The sequence below is a fragment of the Polypterus senegalus genome, chromosome 3, assembly GCF_016835505.1.
Source record: "Polypterus senegalus isolate Bchr_013 chromosome 3, ASM1683550v1, whole genome shotgun sequence".
Taxonomy (NCBI): domain Eukaryota; kingdom Metazoa; phylum Chordata; class Cladistia; order Polypteriformes; family Polypteridae; genus Polypterus; species Polypterus senegalus.
Genome location: NC_053156.1, coordinates 68,396,122 through 68,413,708, shown reverse-complemented (window position 1 = coordinate 68,413,708; position 17,587 = coordinate 68,396,122). Strand labels below are relative to the sequence as shown.

General features: G+C 40.9%; 1 protein-coding gene across 4 annotated transcripts in view; it reads left to right on the top strand.

Annotated features, from left to right (window-relative positions):
- Positions 1-17,587, top strand: part of LOC120525295 (A-kinase anchor protein 7) — a 275,212-nt gene that overhangs the window by 67,803 nt on the left and 189,822 nt on the right. For all 4 annotated transcript variants that reach the window (XM_039747463.1, XM_039747462.1, XM_039747464.1 and 1 more), the window contains exon 7: positions 8,932-9,079. In XM_039747463.1, coding sequence (XP_039603397.1) covers positions 8,932-9,079 — 148 coding nt within the window. The remainder of the gene's footprint in view (positions 1-8,931; positions 9,080-17,587) is intronic.

Sequence of the window (17,587 nt, the reverse complement as noted above, 5' to 3'; positions counted from 1 at the left end):
CTAAACCATGATACTGAACAATCTTTGTTTTCAGATCTTTTGAGAGTTGCTTTGAGGATCCCATGCCGTCACTCTTCAGAGGAGAGTCAAAGGGAAGCACAATTTGCAATTGACCACCTTAAATACCTTTTCTCATGATTGGACACACCTGTCTATGAAGGTCAAGTCTTAACGAGCTTATCCAACCAATTTGGTGTTGCAAGTAATCAGTTTTGAGCAGTTACATGCATTCAAATCAGTCAAATTACAAGGTTGCCGAAATTTTTGCACTGAGTTGGAGTCCAAAACTGAACTGATAAGTTAAGCCAAAGATGGCTGTTTTAAAGTGCCATGTCATTTAGGCCAGAAACGGAAGTGATGTCTTTCTTGGGGTCAGAACCGGAAATGACATCCCTCTTGAGGCTGGAATAGGAAGTGATATCTTTCGGGGTTGGCAGAGCGGGAAGTGACGTTGGCAATGCTGAATCAGGTAGAATCACCCATATTTGGTCTGCAGAAAAACAGAGGTAGGTTTAGTGCACGCCGCCATCCCCTGGCCTGGTGTGGAGTTACCTTCATTAGGGCCATTCAGCTTCCTCCTAAATGCACTTTTGTGACACGGCTTGCCCCTCAGCCCGGAGCCATCTGTCTAAGAGGTCGTGACTCCAGGAAAGGGCATCAGCATTGGCTTGTAGGACACCTCGACGATAAACGACCGCGAACATTTATGGCTACAGGTCTAAAAACCACCTTGTGACACGCAGGTTCAAGTCTCTATGTAAAGCCATCCACTATAAAGGTGCATGGTCTGTTACCAGAGTGAACTCATGACTCAAGAGGTAGTACCTCAGCTGGGTATTCGCCCATTTAATCGCCAAATCCTCCTGCTCCACGGTCACATTCCTGGCTTCTCGGTCCAGCAGTTTCCAACTCCGTCGATGCTTTGGCTCAGCCCAGTTCCATGACCTGTGTCTGAAGCATCCATATGGAGAATGAAAGGCAAAGAGAAGTTAGGTGCTTTCAAAACTGGTGCCTCAATAAGGGCCTGCTTTACGTCACTGAATGCAGCTTCTGTTTTTTCATCCCATACCACATGATTCAGTTTCCCCTTCCTTGTAAGATCAGTCAAGGGTGTTGCTCTCTCAGAAAAACGGGGTACAAACTGGTGATAGTAGCCTGTTAAACCAAGAAAGGCCTGAACCTGCCTTTTGGTTATCAGACAGGGCCAATTAAATATGGCATCTACTTTGGAAGACTGTGGTCGCACCACACCCCAGCCCACTAAGTAGCCCAAATATTTGGCCTCGATCAAACCAAAGAAGCTTTTGTCACTTAGGCCAGAACCGGAAGTGATGTCTTTCTTGGGGCTGGAACTGAAATTGACATCTTTCTTAAGGGGGCCAGTACCGGAAGTGACGTTGTCAAGGCTGAATCAGGTAGAATCAGTCGTATTTAGTCTGCAGAAATAACAGAAGCAGGTTTAGTGCACCCCGCCACCCCGTAGCCTGACGTGGAGTTACCTTCGTTAGGTCCATTCAGCTTCCTGCTTAAGCGCACGTGTGTGACAATATATACTTTATATATATATATACAGTGATCCCTTGCTGTATCGCGCTTTGACTTTCGCGGTTTTGCTCTATCGCGGATTTTATATGTAAGCGTATGTAAATGTATATTGCGGATTTTTCGCTGATTCGCGGATTTCTGCGGACAATGGGTCTTTTAATTTATGGTACATGCTTCCTCAGTTTGTTTGCCCAGTTGATTTCATACAAGGGACGCTATTGGCGGATGGCTTAGAAGCTACCCAATCAGAGCACGTATTACATATTAACTAAAACTCCTCAATGCTATAAGATATGCCTCCTGCGCGGTGCTCAATTGTTTGCTTGTCTCTGCCTCTATCTCACCCTCTCTGACATTCTCTGCGCCTGATGGAGGGGGTGTGAGCAGAGGTGCTGCTTGCACAGAAGCTGTTTGCCTAGTGGATACGGACGCTCCTCTAAGAAATGCCGCTTTATCGAGGTGCGTCCAAAAGCACACTTATTGATTTTTGATTGTTTGCTTTAATCTCGCGCTCTCTCTCTCTCTCTCTGACGTTCTCTGCGCTTGATGGAGGAGATCTGAGCAGAGGGGCTTTTGTACAGAGGCTGTTTGCTTAGAAGATACGGACGCTCCTGTAAAAAATGCTGAAAGGCTACCTTCGCATTGATCCCTTCATTGCCGCTGCTTTATCGCGGTGCTTGCATACTTAAAAGCGCAACAGCCCTATTGATTTTTCATTGTTTACTTTACTCTCTCTATGACATTATCCGCTCCTTACGCGCTTTGAAGAGGAAGATATGTTTGCATTCTTTTAATTGTGAGAAAGAACAGTCATCTCTGTCTTGTCATGGAGCACAGTTTAAACTTTTGACTAAAGGGTGTTATTTCATGTCTAGAGGGCTCTAATAATGTTAAAAAACGTATTTAGAAGGTCGTAAACAGGTTTTCTATGCTCTAACTGTGAAAATATTAGATTTATAAATAAAGAATCCTACTTCGTGGAAATTCATTTATCTGTCTGGAGCGGATTAACATGATAAACAAGGGTTTACTGTATAACTGTGCGGAGAATATTTATAAACAGTGTGGGAGAGTTTCTAAGGGCTTAAAATATATAAAAATAATCATACAAACATATGGTTTCTACTTCGGATTTTTCACCTATCGCGGGGGTTCTGGAGCAACCCCAGCGATCAAGGAGGATTACTGTGTATATATATATATTTATATATATATATATATATATATTCTATACATATAAAGGAGAGTTGGAATCCGAGAGACTGTGTTTGTGGAGGGATGGAAAGTTAAAGTGGGTGGGGAAGTCACGTGATCATCTCCCCTCCCATTCACTTCATTTCGCTCTGAGCTGAGCTCCGCAGTTGACGCGGTCTTATCGTTCTTTTTCCTTAGTGTTTAGTCCTCTCTCCTTTTCTGATTTATATAAAGGAGAGTTGGGATGCGAGAGACTGTGTTTGTGTGTTTGTGGAGGGATGGAGAGTTAAGGCGGGTGGGGGACTCGCGTGATCATCTCCCCTCCCATTCACCTCATTTCATTCACTTCATTTAAGCTCTGAGCTGAGCTCCAGCTGGCTGGGTCTTACCATTCTTTTTCCTTAGTGTTTAGTCCTCTCTCCTTTACTGATTTACTGTTTACTAGACGCAGTACTTACTGAATAGTGTTTTTTCCTTTAGTGTTTCTACTTAGTGTTTCTTAGTGTTTAGTAGACACGGTGTGCCGGTGTTCCCGGAGGTGTTGCAGTTTACTGTTACTTTCTACTTTGTTTTTGTACATTAGTGTTTAGTAGACTTTTACTTTATCTCATTTACTGTTGTTTTTTACTGTTGTTCCCGGTGCTGTTGCCCTTTTTTACTTTATCTCATTTAGTGTTTGGTAGACTTTTACTTTATCTTATTTACTGTTGTTCCCGGCGGTGTTGCCGTTTTTCCCGTTTTTATTTTTTATGTAGCATGTTCATGAATTAGTCATAGAGAAAATATATATATTTTGGCTCCAGGAGGACAAACCAAAAATGTTATATATATATATATATAGAAGCTCTATAAGTTGCATGTAGATACATAATTATTCCAACTACAGCGACTGCAGCGAAGCGCACATGGTGTATATATATATATATATATATATATATATATATATATATCTATTATCAAACATGTGCGCATGGGAGGCAGTTAAAGGGCTTGAGTAAGGGCAGTTCCGAGTCATACCAGGATGTAGAAGAGTGCACTGACTCTTTTTTTTCCCTTGCCTGCAGACCATTCACGAGAGATTCCACCTGGCCTTCTTGACGTCACTTCTGGGACTGAGCCTATGGAAGAAGAACTTGCCGACTCCTGCCCCTGTGATGTCACGTCCGGGCTCGAACCTATGGCCGAAGACCATCATGAGCCAGACCCCTGTCTTCCCCTTTAAAAGCATCCACCTTTTCCCTGTTCCCTCATTTCTGTTTTGGACTCAGTTTTGTGCCCAGCAGTGCTATCAGTTAAAACGACAATTTGCAGCCAGGAAACCAAATATATGGGAGGCTGCCCCAAACTTTGCTATGGCTCTTTCTGGCTTTTGTGACAATATATATATATATATATATATATATATATATATATATATATATTGTCGCATGCGGCTGGGGGTGGAGCCCAGTCGTGACTCCCAGGAGGACCAGAGGAGGGCTTGTGCCTCCTCCAGACCACAAGGGGGCGACCGCCCTGGTTGTGTTGGTGGTCTTGGGTAGGGGGCTTGGAAGCCCAACCGCAGTAAACCCGGAAGTGCTGGGGGGAAGAAGAATGGGGACACCCGGAGGGTTTCCGGGTGCGCAGCCGGCACTTCCGCCACACGGGGGCATGTCCATGGAGGAGTGCTGGGAAGCAGCTGGAGCCCATCCGGGTTAGTATAAAGGGGCCGCCTCCCTGCATTCGAGAGCGAAAGTCAGGTGGAAGAAGGACGGAGCTGGAGAGAGGACTGGAGGCGGCCAGAAGAGAGGCATTGAAAGACTGTGAAAGGCCTGGACTTTGGGGGATCGGTGCTGAAGGCACTGGGTTGGTGCACTGGACATTGTACATATTGTAAATAGTTGTGTTTGAATAAACGTGTGCTGGGTGAAACAACGATGTCCGCCTGTCTGTGTCCGGGTCCAGTTTCACTATATATATAGTGCATCCAGAAAGTATTCACAGCGCATCACTTTTTCCACATTTTGTTATGTTACAGCCTTATACCATGGATTAAATTCATTTTTTTTCCTCAGAATTCTACACACAACACCCCATAATGACAACGTGAAAAAAGTTTACTTGAGGTTTTTGCAAATTTATTAAAAATAAAAAAACTGAGAAATCACATATACAGTAGTGTGAAAAACTATTTGACCCCTTCCTGATTTCTTATTCTTTTGCATGTTTGTCACACAAAATGTTTCTGATCATCAAACACATTTAACCATTAGTCAAATATAACACAAGTAAACACAAAATGCAGTTTTTAAATGATGGTTTTTATTATTTAGGGAGAAAAAAATCCAAACCTACATGGCCCTGTGTGAAAAGTAATTGCCCCCTGAACCTAATAACTGGTTGGGCCACCCTTAGCCGCAATAACTGCAATCAAGCGTTTGCAATAACTTGCAATGAGTCTTTTACAGCGCTCTGGAGGAATTTTGGCCCACTCATCTTTGCAGAATTGTTGTAATTCAGCTTTATTTGATGGTTTTCTAGCATGAACTGCCTTTTTAAGGTCATGCCATAGCATCTCAATTGGATTCAGGTCAGGACTTTGACTAGGCCACTCCAAAGTCTTCATTTTGTTTTTCTTCAGCCATTCAGAGGTGTTTGCTGGTGTGTTTTGGGTCATTGTCCTGTTGCAGCACCCAAGATCGCTTCAACTTGAGTTGACGAACAGATGGCTGGACATTCTCCTTCAGGATTTTTTGATAGACAGTAGAATTCATGGTTCCATCTATCACAGCAAGCCCTCCAGGTCCTGAAGCAGCAAAACAACCCCAGACCATCACACTACCACCACCATATTTTACTGTTGGTATCATATTCTTTTTCTGAAATGCTGTGTTCCTTTTACGCCAGATGTAACGGACATTTGCCTTCCAAAAAGTTCAACTTATGTCTCATCAGTCTAGAAGGTATTTTCCCAAAAGTCTTGGCAATCATTGAGATGTTTCTTAGCAAAATTGAGACGAGCCCTAATGTTCTTTTTGCTTAACAGTGGTTTGCGTCTTGGAAATCTGCCATGCAGGCCGTTTTTGCCCAGTCTCTTTCTTATGGTGGAGTCGTGAACACTGACCTTAATTGAGGCAGGTGAGGCCTGCAGTTCTTTAGACGTTGTCCTGGGGTCTTTTGTGACCTCTCGGATGAGTCGTCTCTGCGCTCTTGGGGTAATTTTGGTCAGCCGGCCACTCCTGGGAAGGTTCACCACTGTTCCATGTTTTTGCCATTTGTGGATAATGGCTCTCACTGTGGTTCGCTGGAGTCCCAAAGCTTTAGAAATGGCTTTATAACCTTTACCAGACTGATATATCTCAATTACTTCTGTTCTCATTTGTTCCTGAATTTCTATGGATCTTGGCATGATGTCTAGCTTTTGAGGTGCTTTTGGTCTACTTCTCTGTGTCAGGCAGCTCCTATTTAAGTGATTTCTTGATTGAAACAGGTGTGGCAGTAATCAGGCCTGGGGGTGGCTACGGAAATTGAAGTCAGGTGTGATACACCACAGTTAGGTTATTTTTGAACAAGGGGGCAATTACTTTTTCACACAGGGCCATGTAGGTTTGGATTTTTTCTCCCTAAATAATAAAAACCATCATTTAAAAACTGCATTTTGTGTTTACTTGTGTTATATTTGACTAATGGTTAAATGTGTTTGATGATCAAAAACATTTTGTGTGACAAATATGCAAAAGAATAAGAAATCAGGAAGGGGGCAAATAGTTTTTCACACCATTGTACATAAGTATTCACAGCCTTTGCTCAATACTTTGTCGATCAACCTTTGGCAGCAATTACAGCCTCAAGTCTTTTTCAATATGATGCCACAAGCTTGGCACACCTGTCCTTGGCCAGTTTCGCCCATTCCTCTTTGCAGCACTTCTCAAGCACCATCAGGTTGGATGGGAAGCGTCGGTGCACAGCCATTTTAAGATCTCTCCAGAGATGTTCAATCGGATTCAAGTCTGGGCTCTGGCTGGGCCACTCAAGGACATTCACAGGGTTGTCCTGAAGCCACTCCTTTGATATCTTGGCTGTGTGCTTAGGGTCGTTGTCCTGCTGAAAGATGAACCGTCGCCCAGTCTGAGGTCAAGAGCTCTGGAGCAGGTTTTCATCCAGCATGTCTCTGTACATTGCTGCAGTCATCTTTCCCTTTATCCTGACTAGTCTCCCAGTTCCTGCCGCTGAAAAACATCTCCACATCATGATGCTGCCACCACCATGCTTCACTGTAGGGATGGTATTGGCCTGGTGATGAGCGGTGCCTGTTTTTCTCCAAACATGACGCCTGGCATTCACACCAAAGAGTTCAACCTTTGTCTCATCAGACCAGAGAATTTTGTTTCTCATGGTCTTAGTGTCCTTCAGGTGCCTTTTGGCAAACTCCAGGCGGGCTGCCATGTGCCTTTTACTAAGGAGTGGCTTCCGTCTGGCCACTCTACCATACAGGCCTGATTGGTGGATTGCTGCAGAGATGGTTGTCCTTCTGGAAGGTTCTCCTCTCTCCACAGCGGACCCCTGGAGCTCTGACAGAGTGACCATTGGGTTTTTGGTCACCTCCCCAGTCGCTTAGTTTAGAAGGCCGGCCAGCTCTAGGAGGAGTCCTAATGGTTTTGAACTTCTTCCACTTACGGATGATGGAGGCCACTGTGCTCATTGGGACCTTCAATGCAGCAGAAATTTTTCTGTAACCTTCCCCAGATTTGTGCCTCGAGACAATCCTGGCTCAGAGGTCTACAGACAATTCATTTGACATGCTTGGTTTGTGCTCTGACATGAACTGTCAACTGTGGGACCTTATATAGACAGGTGTGTGCCTTTCCAAATCATGTCCAATCAACTGGATTTACCACAGGTGGACTCCAATTAAGCTGCAGAAACATCTCAAGGATGATCAGAGGAATCAGGATGCACCTGAGCTCAAGTTTGAGCTTCATGGCAAAGGCTGTGAATACTTACGTACATGTGATTTCTCAGTTTTTTTATTTTTAATAAATTTGCAAAAACCTCAAGTAAACTTTTTTCACGTTGTCATTATTTAATCCATTTTGGAATAAGGCTGTAACATAACAAAATGTGGAAAAAGTGATGTGCTGTGAATACTTTCTGGATCCACCGTGTATATATCTATACTAATAAAAGGCAAAGCCCTCACTCGCTCACTCACTCACTCACTCACTCACTCGCTCACTCACTCACTCACTCACTCACCATTAATTCTCCAACTTCCCGTGTAGGTAGAAGGCTGAAATTTGGCAGGCTTATTCCTTACAGCTTACTTACAAAAGTTAAGCAGGTTTCATTTCGAAATTCTACACGTAACGGTCATAACGGTCGACAACATCCGCCATGTTGAACTTTCTTATTTATGGCCCCATCTTCACAAAATTTGGTAGGCATAAATAGACGAATAAACTTTTATTTAAGATCTTGTACTCTTTCTCTTTAATCAAAGGAAAATAATAGAGTTCTGTTTTTTGTTATACCTCAGGTATTGTCAGTGTAATAATAAATGTCTTAATAATACAATAATTTGCATGGGTAGAAGATACACATTTTATGTCAACAATTTTTTTTCCTTTCTTTTCCTTCCAAGCAATTATTGAGTTTAAGATGTAAACACCTTGCAAGTCCAATGTGTAATATCACACTCTGTTGGACAAACAAGTCATCCATCTTTCCATCCAACTAGCCATTATTGGGGCCATTGGGGCTGGGGGATATCCTAACAGCTTCAGTCCCAAGGCAGGAATTAGCAATGTGATACCAGTCCATCACAGAGCCCACTTACATAAAGACCCACACTCATTCATTTATCATCAGCCTAGGAGGCATAGGCAAGAATGTATGTTTCACATTATAGTTAACTGTGACACCATCTACCACTCCATTTGTAAGCAGGTAGATTTAATATTTTGTCTTGCTGAGTTTCCTTTGATCAGCACATGAATTTCTCTACTGTGCACTGTTTCGGAAACCCATACTGCATTATTATTACCTGTGATGTGTTGTGAGACAGTACCTTCCATATGTTCTTAATGTATAATCAGTATATGAAGTGCTTACTAGAAAAGCCTCTAATCTAGTATGTATCTACATTATGAATAAAAAATTTACATTTTTGTAAAGTTAATAATATATTTCTTTTGCTTATTATCCTGAAAATAGGGCATAAAGAAGCTAGACCCAAAGCTATATAAGAATTTTGAAAATCAAAACTTTGGTAACGAGAAGCTGGTTAATTTGGACCTTTGCTCCATGTTGAAGAAAAAACAACCAAATGGCTACTATCACTGCGAGGCATCCATTACTGTTGGTAAGTTAGACTGTGTACATAAATTATATACTTAGTGAACATCACCTACTGAATGCACTGTATATTTACTGTATGTACGTTGACAGTGATATGCCATTTCGACACAGATTATAGTAGAGATGATCACCATAGTATGAAACAAACAGCTTTTTGTACCAATCAAAGAATATCAAATGCTATATTGATGGAGAACTACACCAAAAAGTGACACTTCAAATACCAAATAGCCACTGAATACCTAGCCCACACTACTCTGTCTCCCTTGCAGGCTCTTCTGTCAGTTAATTCTCCGGCCACATTGCTTGAGTTCTGACTTATGTTCTGGTCAGGTCTGCTTTTTACACCTGTCATAGCTCATCTCAGCCTGGGATCAAACCCAGTCTATTGTGCTAATAGCCTCATTAAATGCCAATAAGCACAGTGGACATAAGTGGCTATTCTGTATCCCAGGCTGGTAGTATTTATGTTATCTGCAGAGGCTAGTATCACAGACTTGTAGAACAAACATTTTTACATTTCCATATACACTGAATAATTTGAAAGCAGTAACTGAATTTCATTGAGACATTTCTGCATTTTAAAGAAAAAGTGAAATTGATATATGTCCATCCATCAATCAGTCTTCGCAAGCAGCTTATCTAGGGCATGGTCACGGGGCAGCTGGAGTGCAAAGCAGGAATAATCCCTGGACATGTCACCAGCCAATCACAGAGTGAACCCACATGCACTCCCATGCACACACAAGGGCCAATTTAGCAACACCAGTTCATCTAATCTGCATGACTTTGAACTATGGGTGGAAACTGGAGCACCCAGAAGAAACCCACGTGGTGAACATGCAAACTCTACCCAGGTCCTACCATGATGCCACCATGCTACCCATTGGTATGTGCATGCATGTTTCTATAAAATAATTGGTAATGTAATCAAATAACTGAACAACACTTAAAAGATTATATATGAATGGACTTTCAAAGTGACAAGGACAGGTTTTCCGTGGATGAAAATGACACTTAATATTAATTTCTATCATCTTACATTTTATATTACAATTATATTTTTTATGTACCATTTCATCTTTGACATGTTTCATAATATTTTAGTGCCACTTTTTTATTAAATGTTAATTTAATAAGAATATCATTTTCAAAATTTAGCACACATATATTTTTCTGGATGTTTTGACGTGTTTTAAGTATTTAAAAATATATTAAGGTGGACAGCATTCACCATGAAAGCATCAAGATGTATTACTCATATTGCAAATCCTGACAACAGAAACAGCTGAGGGAAGTTTATAACTGACAATAACACTGTATATTTTTTCTGATCAGCACTTTGGATGAGAAAAAAAGTGATTTGGCACTGTTTTCATCTTCAGTTAATGTGACCTTTATTTCAATAACAACTACAGTATATTACTCAACATCATGAGCAAATGTAAAAAGATGCATTCAGAATTTGAAGAGAAAAATTAAAGAAACTGCACAAAAAAAATTACATTTAAACTGAAGCACTGGTGAAGTTAAGACATTTTTCTCTCTACTTTGTGAAAAAACTTTAAAAACCACTTTTCAAGAAACCAAAATATCAACTGGTGCATATGCAAGTGAAAAATGAACTGGGATCAAAATAATAAATATTTTCATGGTTATTATTTTACTCTTGGGACTCATCTGTTTCTGAAAATGAAATCAGGGCACATTTTAGCATTTTAAATGTTACAAGGAATGCAGTATAGTATTTAATTTTTGAATTGATATGTATGTGAAGAAGATGCTTACCCTGAACATGCTGTCTATATTAAAGCATAGTCATTGATGTTTTTACTTTATTTTTTCTGTCACTAAACACAATTATGATTATACTATGATATTAAGATTAATTAAAATTAACTATTTAGGAGACTACTGGCTGTTGTGTGCTGCAGGTTATGAAAAGGTGCATACCTTGTAGCTAGGAAACACTGTCATTTTTTCATCCATTCACTTACATATGTTGACAGTCTGTACTAGTCATTTATCATGGCACATTGCTTGCAGATCTCAGCCCTGTAATTGAGAATGACAGCTCCAGAGTGGTTTAGCTCAAACACTGCAGTAGTAATTCATCATGAGCCTAGCATAAGTGGAGAAAAGTATTGGTGGCAGTTACCAAAGATGATGGTTTGTTTAGGAATTATGTAGGCTATTAGTTCTATTCTGGCTGTAGAGTATAATACAGTGCCTTTTGGTGCAGTCTTGGACATTTACTAAGACATTTTTGTGGGAACATTGTTAGTCTGCATACTGCTTGAATGCTTATGTAGATAGAAAGGTTAAGTCTGTCTTTATTGAGGACCTGTAGACATTCAGAAGTTTGGTTTAACTCCAGTTATGTACAGTGTGTCCTTCTGGAGGTTATTTCCCCTTCTTTTGCTCAGGAACTTTTGCCATGTGCTTTCTCTAAGATACTAGAAAGACATACTGTATGAAACGGTTGTGTCAAGATAAGGTTATGCATTCAGAATTAATCTGCTGCTTCTAAATTAGGATTGATTTGAGGTTTTACGGGATGCAAGGTTGCCAGTTCTTTGTACAAAGTATATAAATGAGGTTGTAATGGCTGAGCCACTCACCTGGAATGGCAGCTACACCACCAAGCCTTCTTGGCAAGCTGAAGAACGTTAGACCCCACCAGCTGTACTTCTTCCAAATAAACTTCCCCAATCGATGGTTAAAATAATCATAAAGCAAACAGTTTGTAAAATAATAATGTGTATATATATATATATATATTAACTAGGGTGTTCCCCCCTGCTCGCTTCGCTCGCCAGCCACTTCATGTCTCTGCCGCTAGTGTTGTGAAGAGGGGGGCTGAATGCACCCCAAGGAGATGCAGTTGCTCCTCTGAAACCCCCTCTTAAATGGTGATACAATGGGAAACAAATACAGGTTTTTTTTACCTCCTCTTTGCTCAATCAGCTGCTGGCTTGCTGCTGCTGCTGCCATGCCACGTGATCTGCACCTCACACGGTGCTTCGAACATTTAAAAGCCTGTACAGCAGCTGTCCTATATGGAGGAATATTTCGGACAAAATGAAATAAATAAATAAATGCGTAAATAAATAAAAGTACTGTAAAATGTGAGCATAAATAAATAAATGTGTCATGAAATGAGAGCCTTAATAAATAAATATGTCATGAAATGAGAGCATAAATAAATAAATGTGTCACGAAATATGTTTTTCGTTGCTTATTTATTTATTTCATTTTGTCCGTAACATTCCTGCAAACCGTCATGAAATACGGCTTGAAATAAAACTGTCACTTTCACTCATCAAAGTTGAGAGGGTGGGCTCTAACACACCCTCTAGTTACTGATTGGTGAATCGATAGCACAAGAATTAATTAGAAAAATGCTTACTACTGCCGATGAAATGGATTCTGCCGAAAATATTACGCATTTCACAGAGAGAATTAAAGATTTATCGGAAGAAATTACAATGTTGGCGGCCCTTTTAGAACTGAGTATTTGACCCTTGTTTTACGAGTATAAAGTCAGTTGCATATTCACAGCTACTTTTTCAAACAACTGTACAGCTCTGATCAGTGGTAAAGTTGTTCAGTTCAAAACATTAGTTGGCGCTGCTTTAGGCATTCCATGTCAAAGTACCTAAACTAAGACAGCCGTATATCAAACTGGCTCATTCGCCTTGTGATCGTCTTCTCCAATAAACAATATAGATCTGTAATCGGTCGTACTTTTAAAACGCATAACAGAAGGTGTTGTTCTATTGACTCAGCTGGAATGTCAAAGGATGGACGTCCAGAGCAGGGTACTGCATCACCTGAACTGGAGTGTTATAGAGTCCGTTCCACCTGTTCTTCGATAATTTCAAAAACAGTTTCATCTATATCGGAGTCTAAAAGGGCCGGCAACATTCTGATAAATCTTCAATTCTCTCTCTGAGATACTTAATATCTTCGGCAGAATCCATTTCATCGGCAGTAGTAAGCATTTTTCTAATTAATTCTTGTGCTATCGATTCACCAATCAGTAACTAGAGGGCGTGTTAGAGCCCACCCTCTCAACTTTGAGGAGTGAAAGTGACAGTTTTATTTCAAGCCGTATTTCATGACGGTTTGCAGGAATGTTACGGACAAAATGAAATAAATAAATAAGCAACGAAAAACATATTTCGTGACACATTTATTTATTTATGCTCTGATTTCATGACATATTTATTTATTAAGGCTCTCATTTCATGACACATTTATTTATTTATGCTCACATTTCACAGTACTTTTATTTATTTACGCATTTATTTATTTATTTCATTTTGTCCGAAATATTCCTCCATAGTCCTACTCTTTGTGTTTTATTTTCTGAAACTCTAACAACATCACATTAAAGTTCGATAAATTCTGAAAAGAATGATACCAAACATATATGTTGGTTTTAAAATAAGCCTGATTTAAAGAGTGACAAAAAAGTGACATAAAAACGTCACTGTTGTACTTTTAGGCCTAGGATTTTATATATATAGAGTAGATAGTGATAAGAAACAAAACATCAGAACAATATATACTTCACTCTTCCCAAAGCTCCCACATCACACCCAACCACAAAAGTGACCAGCGGAATATGATAATAAAAATGTGCAGAATAAAAAACTGATATACAACACAAACCCTCCCTTGACCCCTCACTGAACATGAAACAAATAAGACGCACGATAACACGAAACGCACATAAAAGTCCAGAAGAATAAATTGAGAATGAATAGTGACTGTGAACCTTGTTCAGCTGGCAAAGTGTCCTACAGGAGTTACACACAGATGAAAATGATGGCTTGCTCCTCCTTTTATGGGAACCCGGATGGACTCCAGCTGCTTCCCGGCACTTAGTCCTGGCCACACCGGCTGCGCACCCGGAAGCCGTCCGTGTATCCCCTTTCGTCTTCCCTCCGGCACTTCCTGGTGTGGCAGAAGTGCCGGGCCCCCGGATCAATAGGCACTGGGGCGCCGCCTGGCGGTGGCCACGGGTCCCTACAGGGCTGGGCTTCCAAGCCCCCTACCCGAGGCCTCCTGCATAACCAGGACAGACGCCCTCTCTCGGTGTGGAGGAGGCACACGCCCTCCTCCGGTCTTCCAAGGCGTCCCGGCCGGGCTCCATCCCCGGCCAAAGACCACACGGGGTAAACCGGCATCGGGGCGCCGCCTGGCGGTGACCACGGGTCCCTACAGGGCTGGGCTTCCAAGCCCTGTTCCCGTGGTCCCCAATATAACCAGGACGGATGCCCCCTTGCGGTCTGGAGGAGGCACAAGCCCTCCTCTCCTCCTCACCTAAAGGATTATTAGGAACACCATACTAATACGGTGTTTGACCCCCTTTCGCTTCAGAACTGCCTTAATTCTACATGGCATTGATTCAACAAGGTGCTGAAAGCATTCTTTAGAAATGTTGGACCATATTGATAGGATAGCATCTTGTAGTTGATGGAGATTTGTGGGATGCACATCCAGGGCACGAAGCTCCCGTTCCACCACATCCCAAAGATGGTGTATTGGGTTGAGATCTGGTGACTGTGGGGGCCTATTTAGTACAGTGAACTTATTGTCATGTTCAAGAAACCAATTTGAAATGATTCGAGCTTTGTGACATGGTGCATTATCCTGCCGGAAGCAGCCATCAGAGGATGGGTACATGGTCGTCATTAAGGGATGGACATGGTCAGAAACAATGCTCAGGTAGCCAGTGGCATTTAAACGATGCCCAATTGGCACTAAGGGGCCTAAAGTGTGCCAAGAAAACATCCCCCACACCATTACACCACCACCACCAGCCTGCACAGTGGTAACAAGGCATGATGGATCCATGTTCTCATTCTGTTTACACCAAATTCTGACTCTACCATTTGAATGTCTCAACAGAAATCGAGACTCATCAGACCAGGCAACATTTTTCCAGTCTTCAACTGTCCAATTTTGGTGAGCTCATGCAAATTGTTTTTTCCTATTTGTAGTGGAGATGAGTGGTACCTGGTGGGGTCTTCTGCTGTTGTAGCCCATCCGCCTCCAGGTTATGCGTGTTGTGGCTTCACAAATGCTTTGCTGCATACCTCGGTTGTAACAAGTGGTTATTTCAGTCAAAGTTGCTCTTCTATCAGCTTGAATCAGTCGGCCCATTCTCCTCTGACCTCTAGCATCAACAAGGCATTTTCGACCACAGGACTGCCGCATACTGGATGTTTTTCCCTTTCCACACCATTCTTTGTAAATCCTAGAAATGGTTGTGCGTGAAAATCCCAGTACCTGAGCAGATTGTGAAATACTCAAAATGGCCTGTCTGGCACCAACAACCATGCCACGCTCAAAATTGCTTAAATCACCTTTCTTTTCCATTCTGACATTCAGTTTGGAGTTCAGGAGATTGTCCTGCCCAGGACCACACCCCTAGATGCATTGAAGCAACTGCCATGGGATTGGTTGATTAGATAATTGCATTAATGAGAAATTGAACAGGTGTTCCTAATAATCCTTTAGGTGAGTGTATATCTATCTCTATATCTATATATATATATATATATATATATATATATATATATATATATATATATACAGGGAGTGCAGAATTATTAGGCAAGTTGTATTTTTGAGGATTAATTTTAATATGGAACAAACACAGTGCTATCAGTCAATCCAAAATGTTAATAAACCTGAAACCTAAATGTTTCACAACGGAAATGTGAGTGTGAACATCATCAGGGGAATACATATGTGCAAATTATTAGGCAACTATTAGTGTGCAGATTTATTATGCAACTAAAGGAAAATGAAAATTTTCCCATCTCACTTGTTTATTTTCATCTGTTATAGTGAGAATAATAAACAAACACCTCAAAATTTACAAATAAACATCTCTGACATTTCAAAAAAATAAATCAATCAATCAATGACCAATATAGCCACCCTTCTTTCCAATAACAGTCATAAGCCTTTCCATTCATGGAGTCTGTCAGTTTCTTGATCTGTTGACGATCAGCTTTTGTGGAGCAGTGACTACAGCCTCCCAGACACTCTTCAGAGAGGTGTATTGTTTTTCTCCCCCGTAAATCTAGCGTTTAAGAAGTGCCCACAAGTTCTCGATAGGGTTTAGGTCAGATGAGGAAGGGGCCATGTCATTATTCCTTCATCTTTAAGGCCTTTACTGGCTGGCCACGCAGTGGAGAACTTCGATGCAAGTGATGGAGCATTGGCCTGCATAAAAATCATGGTCTTTTCCTGTATCACTGTTTGAAGAAAGTGTCTTGAAAAACTGGCAGTAGGTTTGGGAGTTGATTTTGAGTTCATCTTCAATGCAAAAGGTCCAACTAGCTCATCTTTAAAAATACCAGCTCATACCAGTACCCCACCTCCACGTTGGAGTGGAGCTCTGTGCCCATTACTGATCCACAGGTCCATCCATCTGGTCCATCAAGAGTCACTCTCATCTCATCGGTCCATAAAACCTTTGAAAAAAATCTGTCTTCAGATATTTCTTGGCCCAGTTTTGACGTTTCAACTTATGTTTCTTGTTCAGTGGTGGTTGGGTTTCAGCCCTCTTTACCTTGGCCATGTCTTTGAGCACTGAACACCTTGTACTTCTGGGCACTCCAGGTAGGTTGCAGCTCTGGAATATGAAAGTAATGGAGGATAATGGGTTCCTGGTAGCTTCACGTTTGATTCTTCTCAAATCTTTGGCAGCTAATTTGCGTCTTTTGTTCTCAACACGTTTCTTGCGACCCTGTTGACTATTTGCAACAAAATGTTTGATGGTTCTGTGATCACACACCAATATCTTAGCAATTCCAAAAGTGCTGCATCCCTCTGAAAGACTTTTTACAATTTTTGACTTTTCAGAGTCAGTTAAATCTCTTTTTGGCCCATTTTGCCTGAGGAAAACTAGCTGCCTAATAATTCTGCACACCTTGATATAGGGTGTTGATCTCCTTAGGCCACACTCTCCCTCATTACACAAATACACATCACCTGACATGCTTAAATCCAATAAGCATTCAAGTTAATACAGCTTGGAGTTGGAATATACGCATTAAAATGATGATATGGTCAAAATACTCGCTTGCCTAATAATTGTGCACACAGTGTATAGCAAAATACCCGCGCTTGGCAGCAGAGAAGTAAAAAGAAAAGGAAACATTTTAATAATAACGTAACATGATTGACAATGTAATTGTTTTGTCATTGTCATGAGTGTTACTGGCATATATATACTGTATATATATATATATATATATATATATATATATATATATATATATACACACATACATACATGTGTACATATATACACACACACATATACTATGGGGTGCCAAACAGGCAAATAAATTGATTTTGTGAATATGTAAAGTCTGCGTTAGAATATATGAAGTCAAAACTTGAATATATAAAGTCATTCCCGAATATGTAAAGTCAAATCTTGAATATATAAAGTCAGCGTCGGTATACATAAAGTCAAAATTTT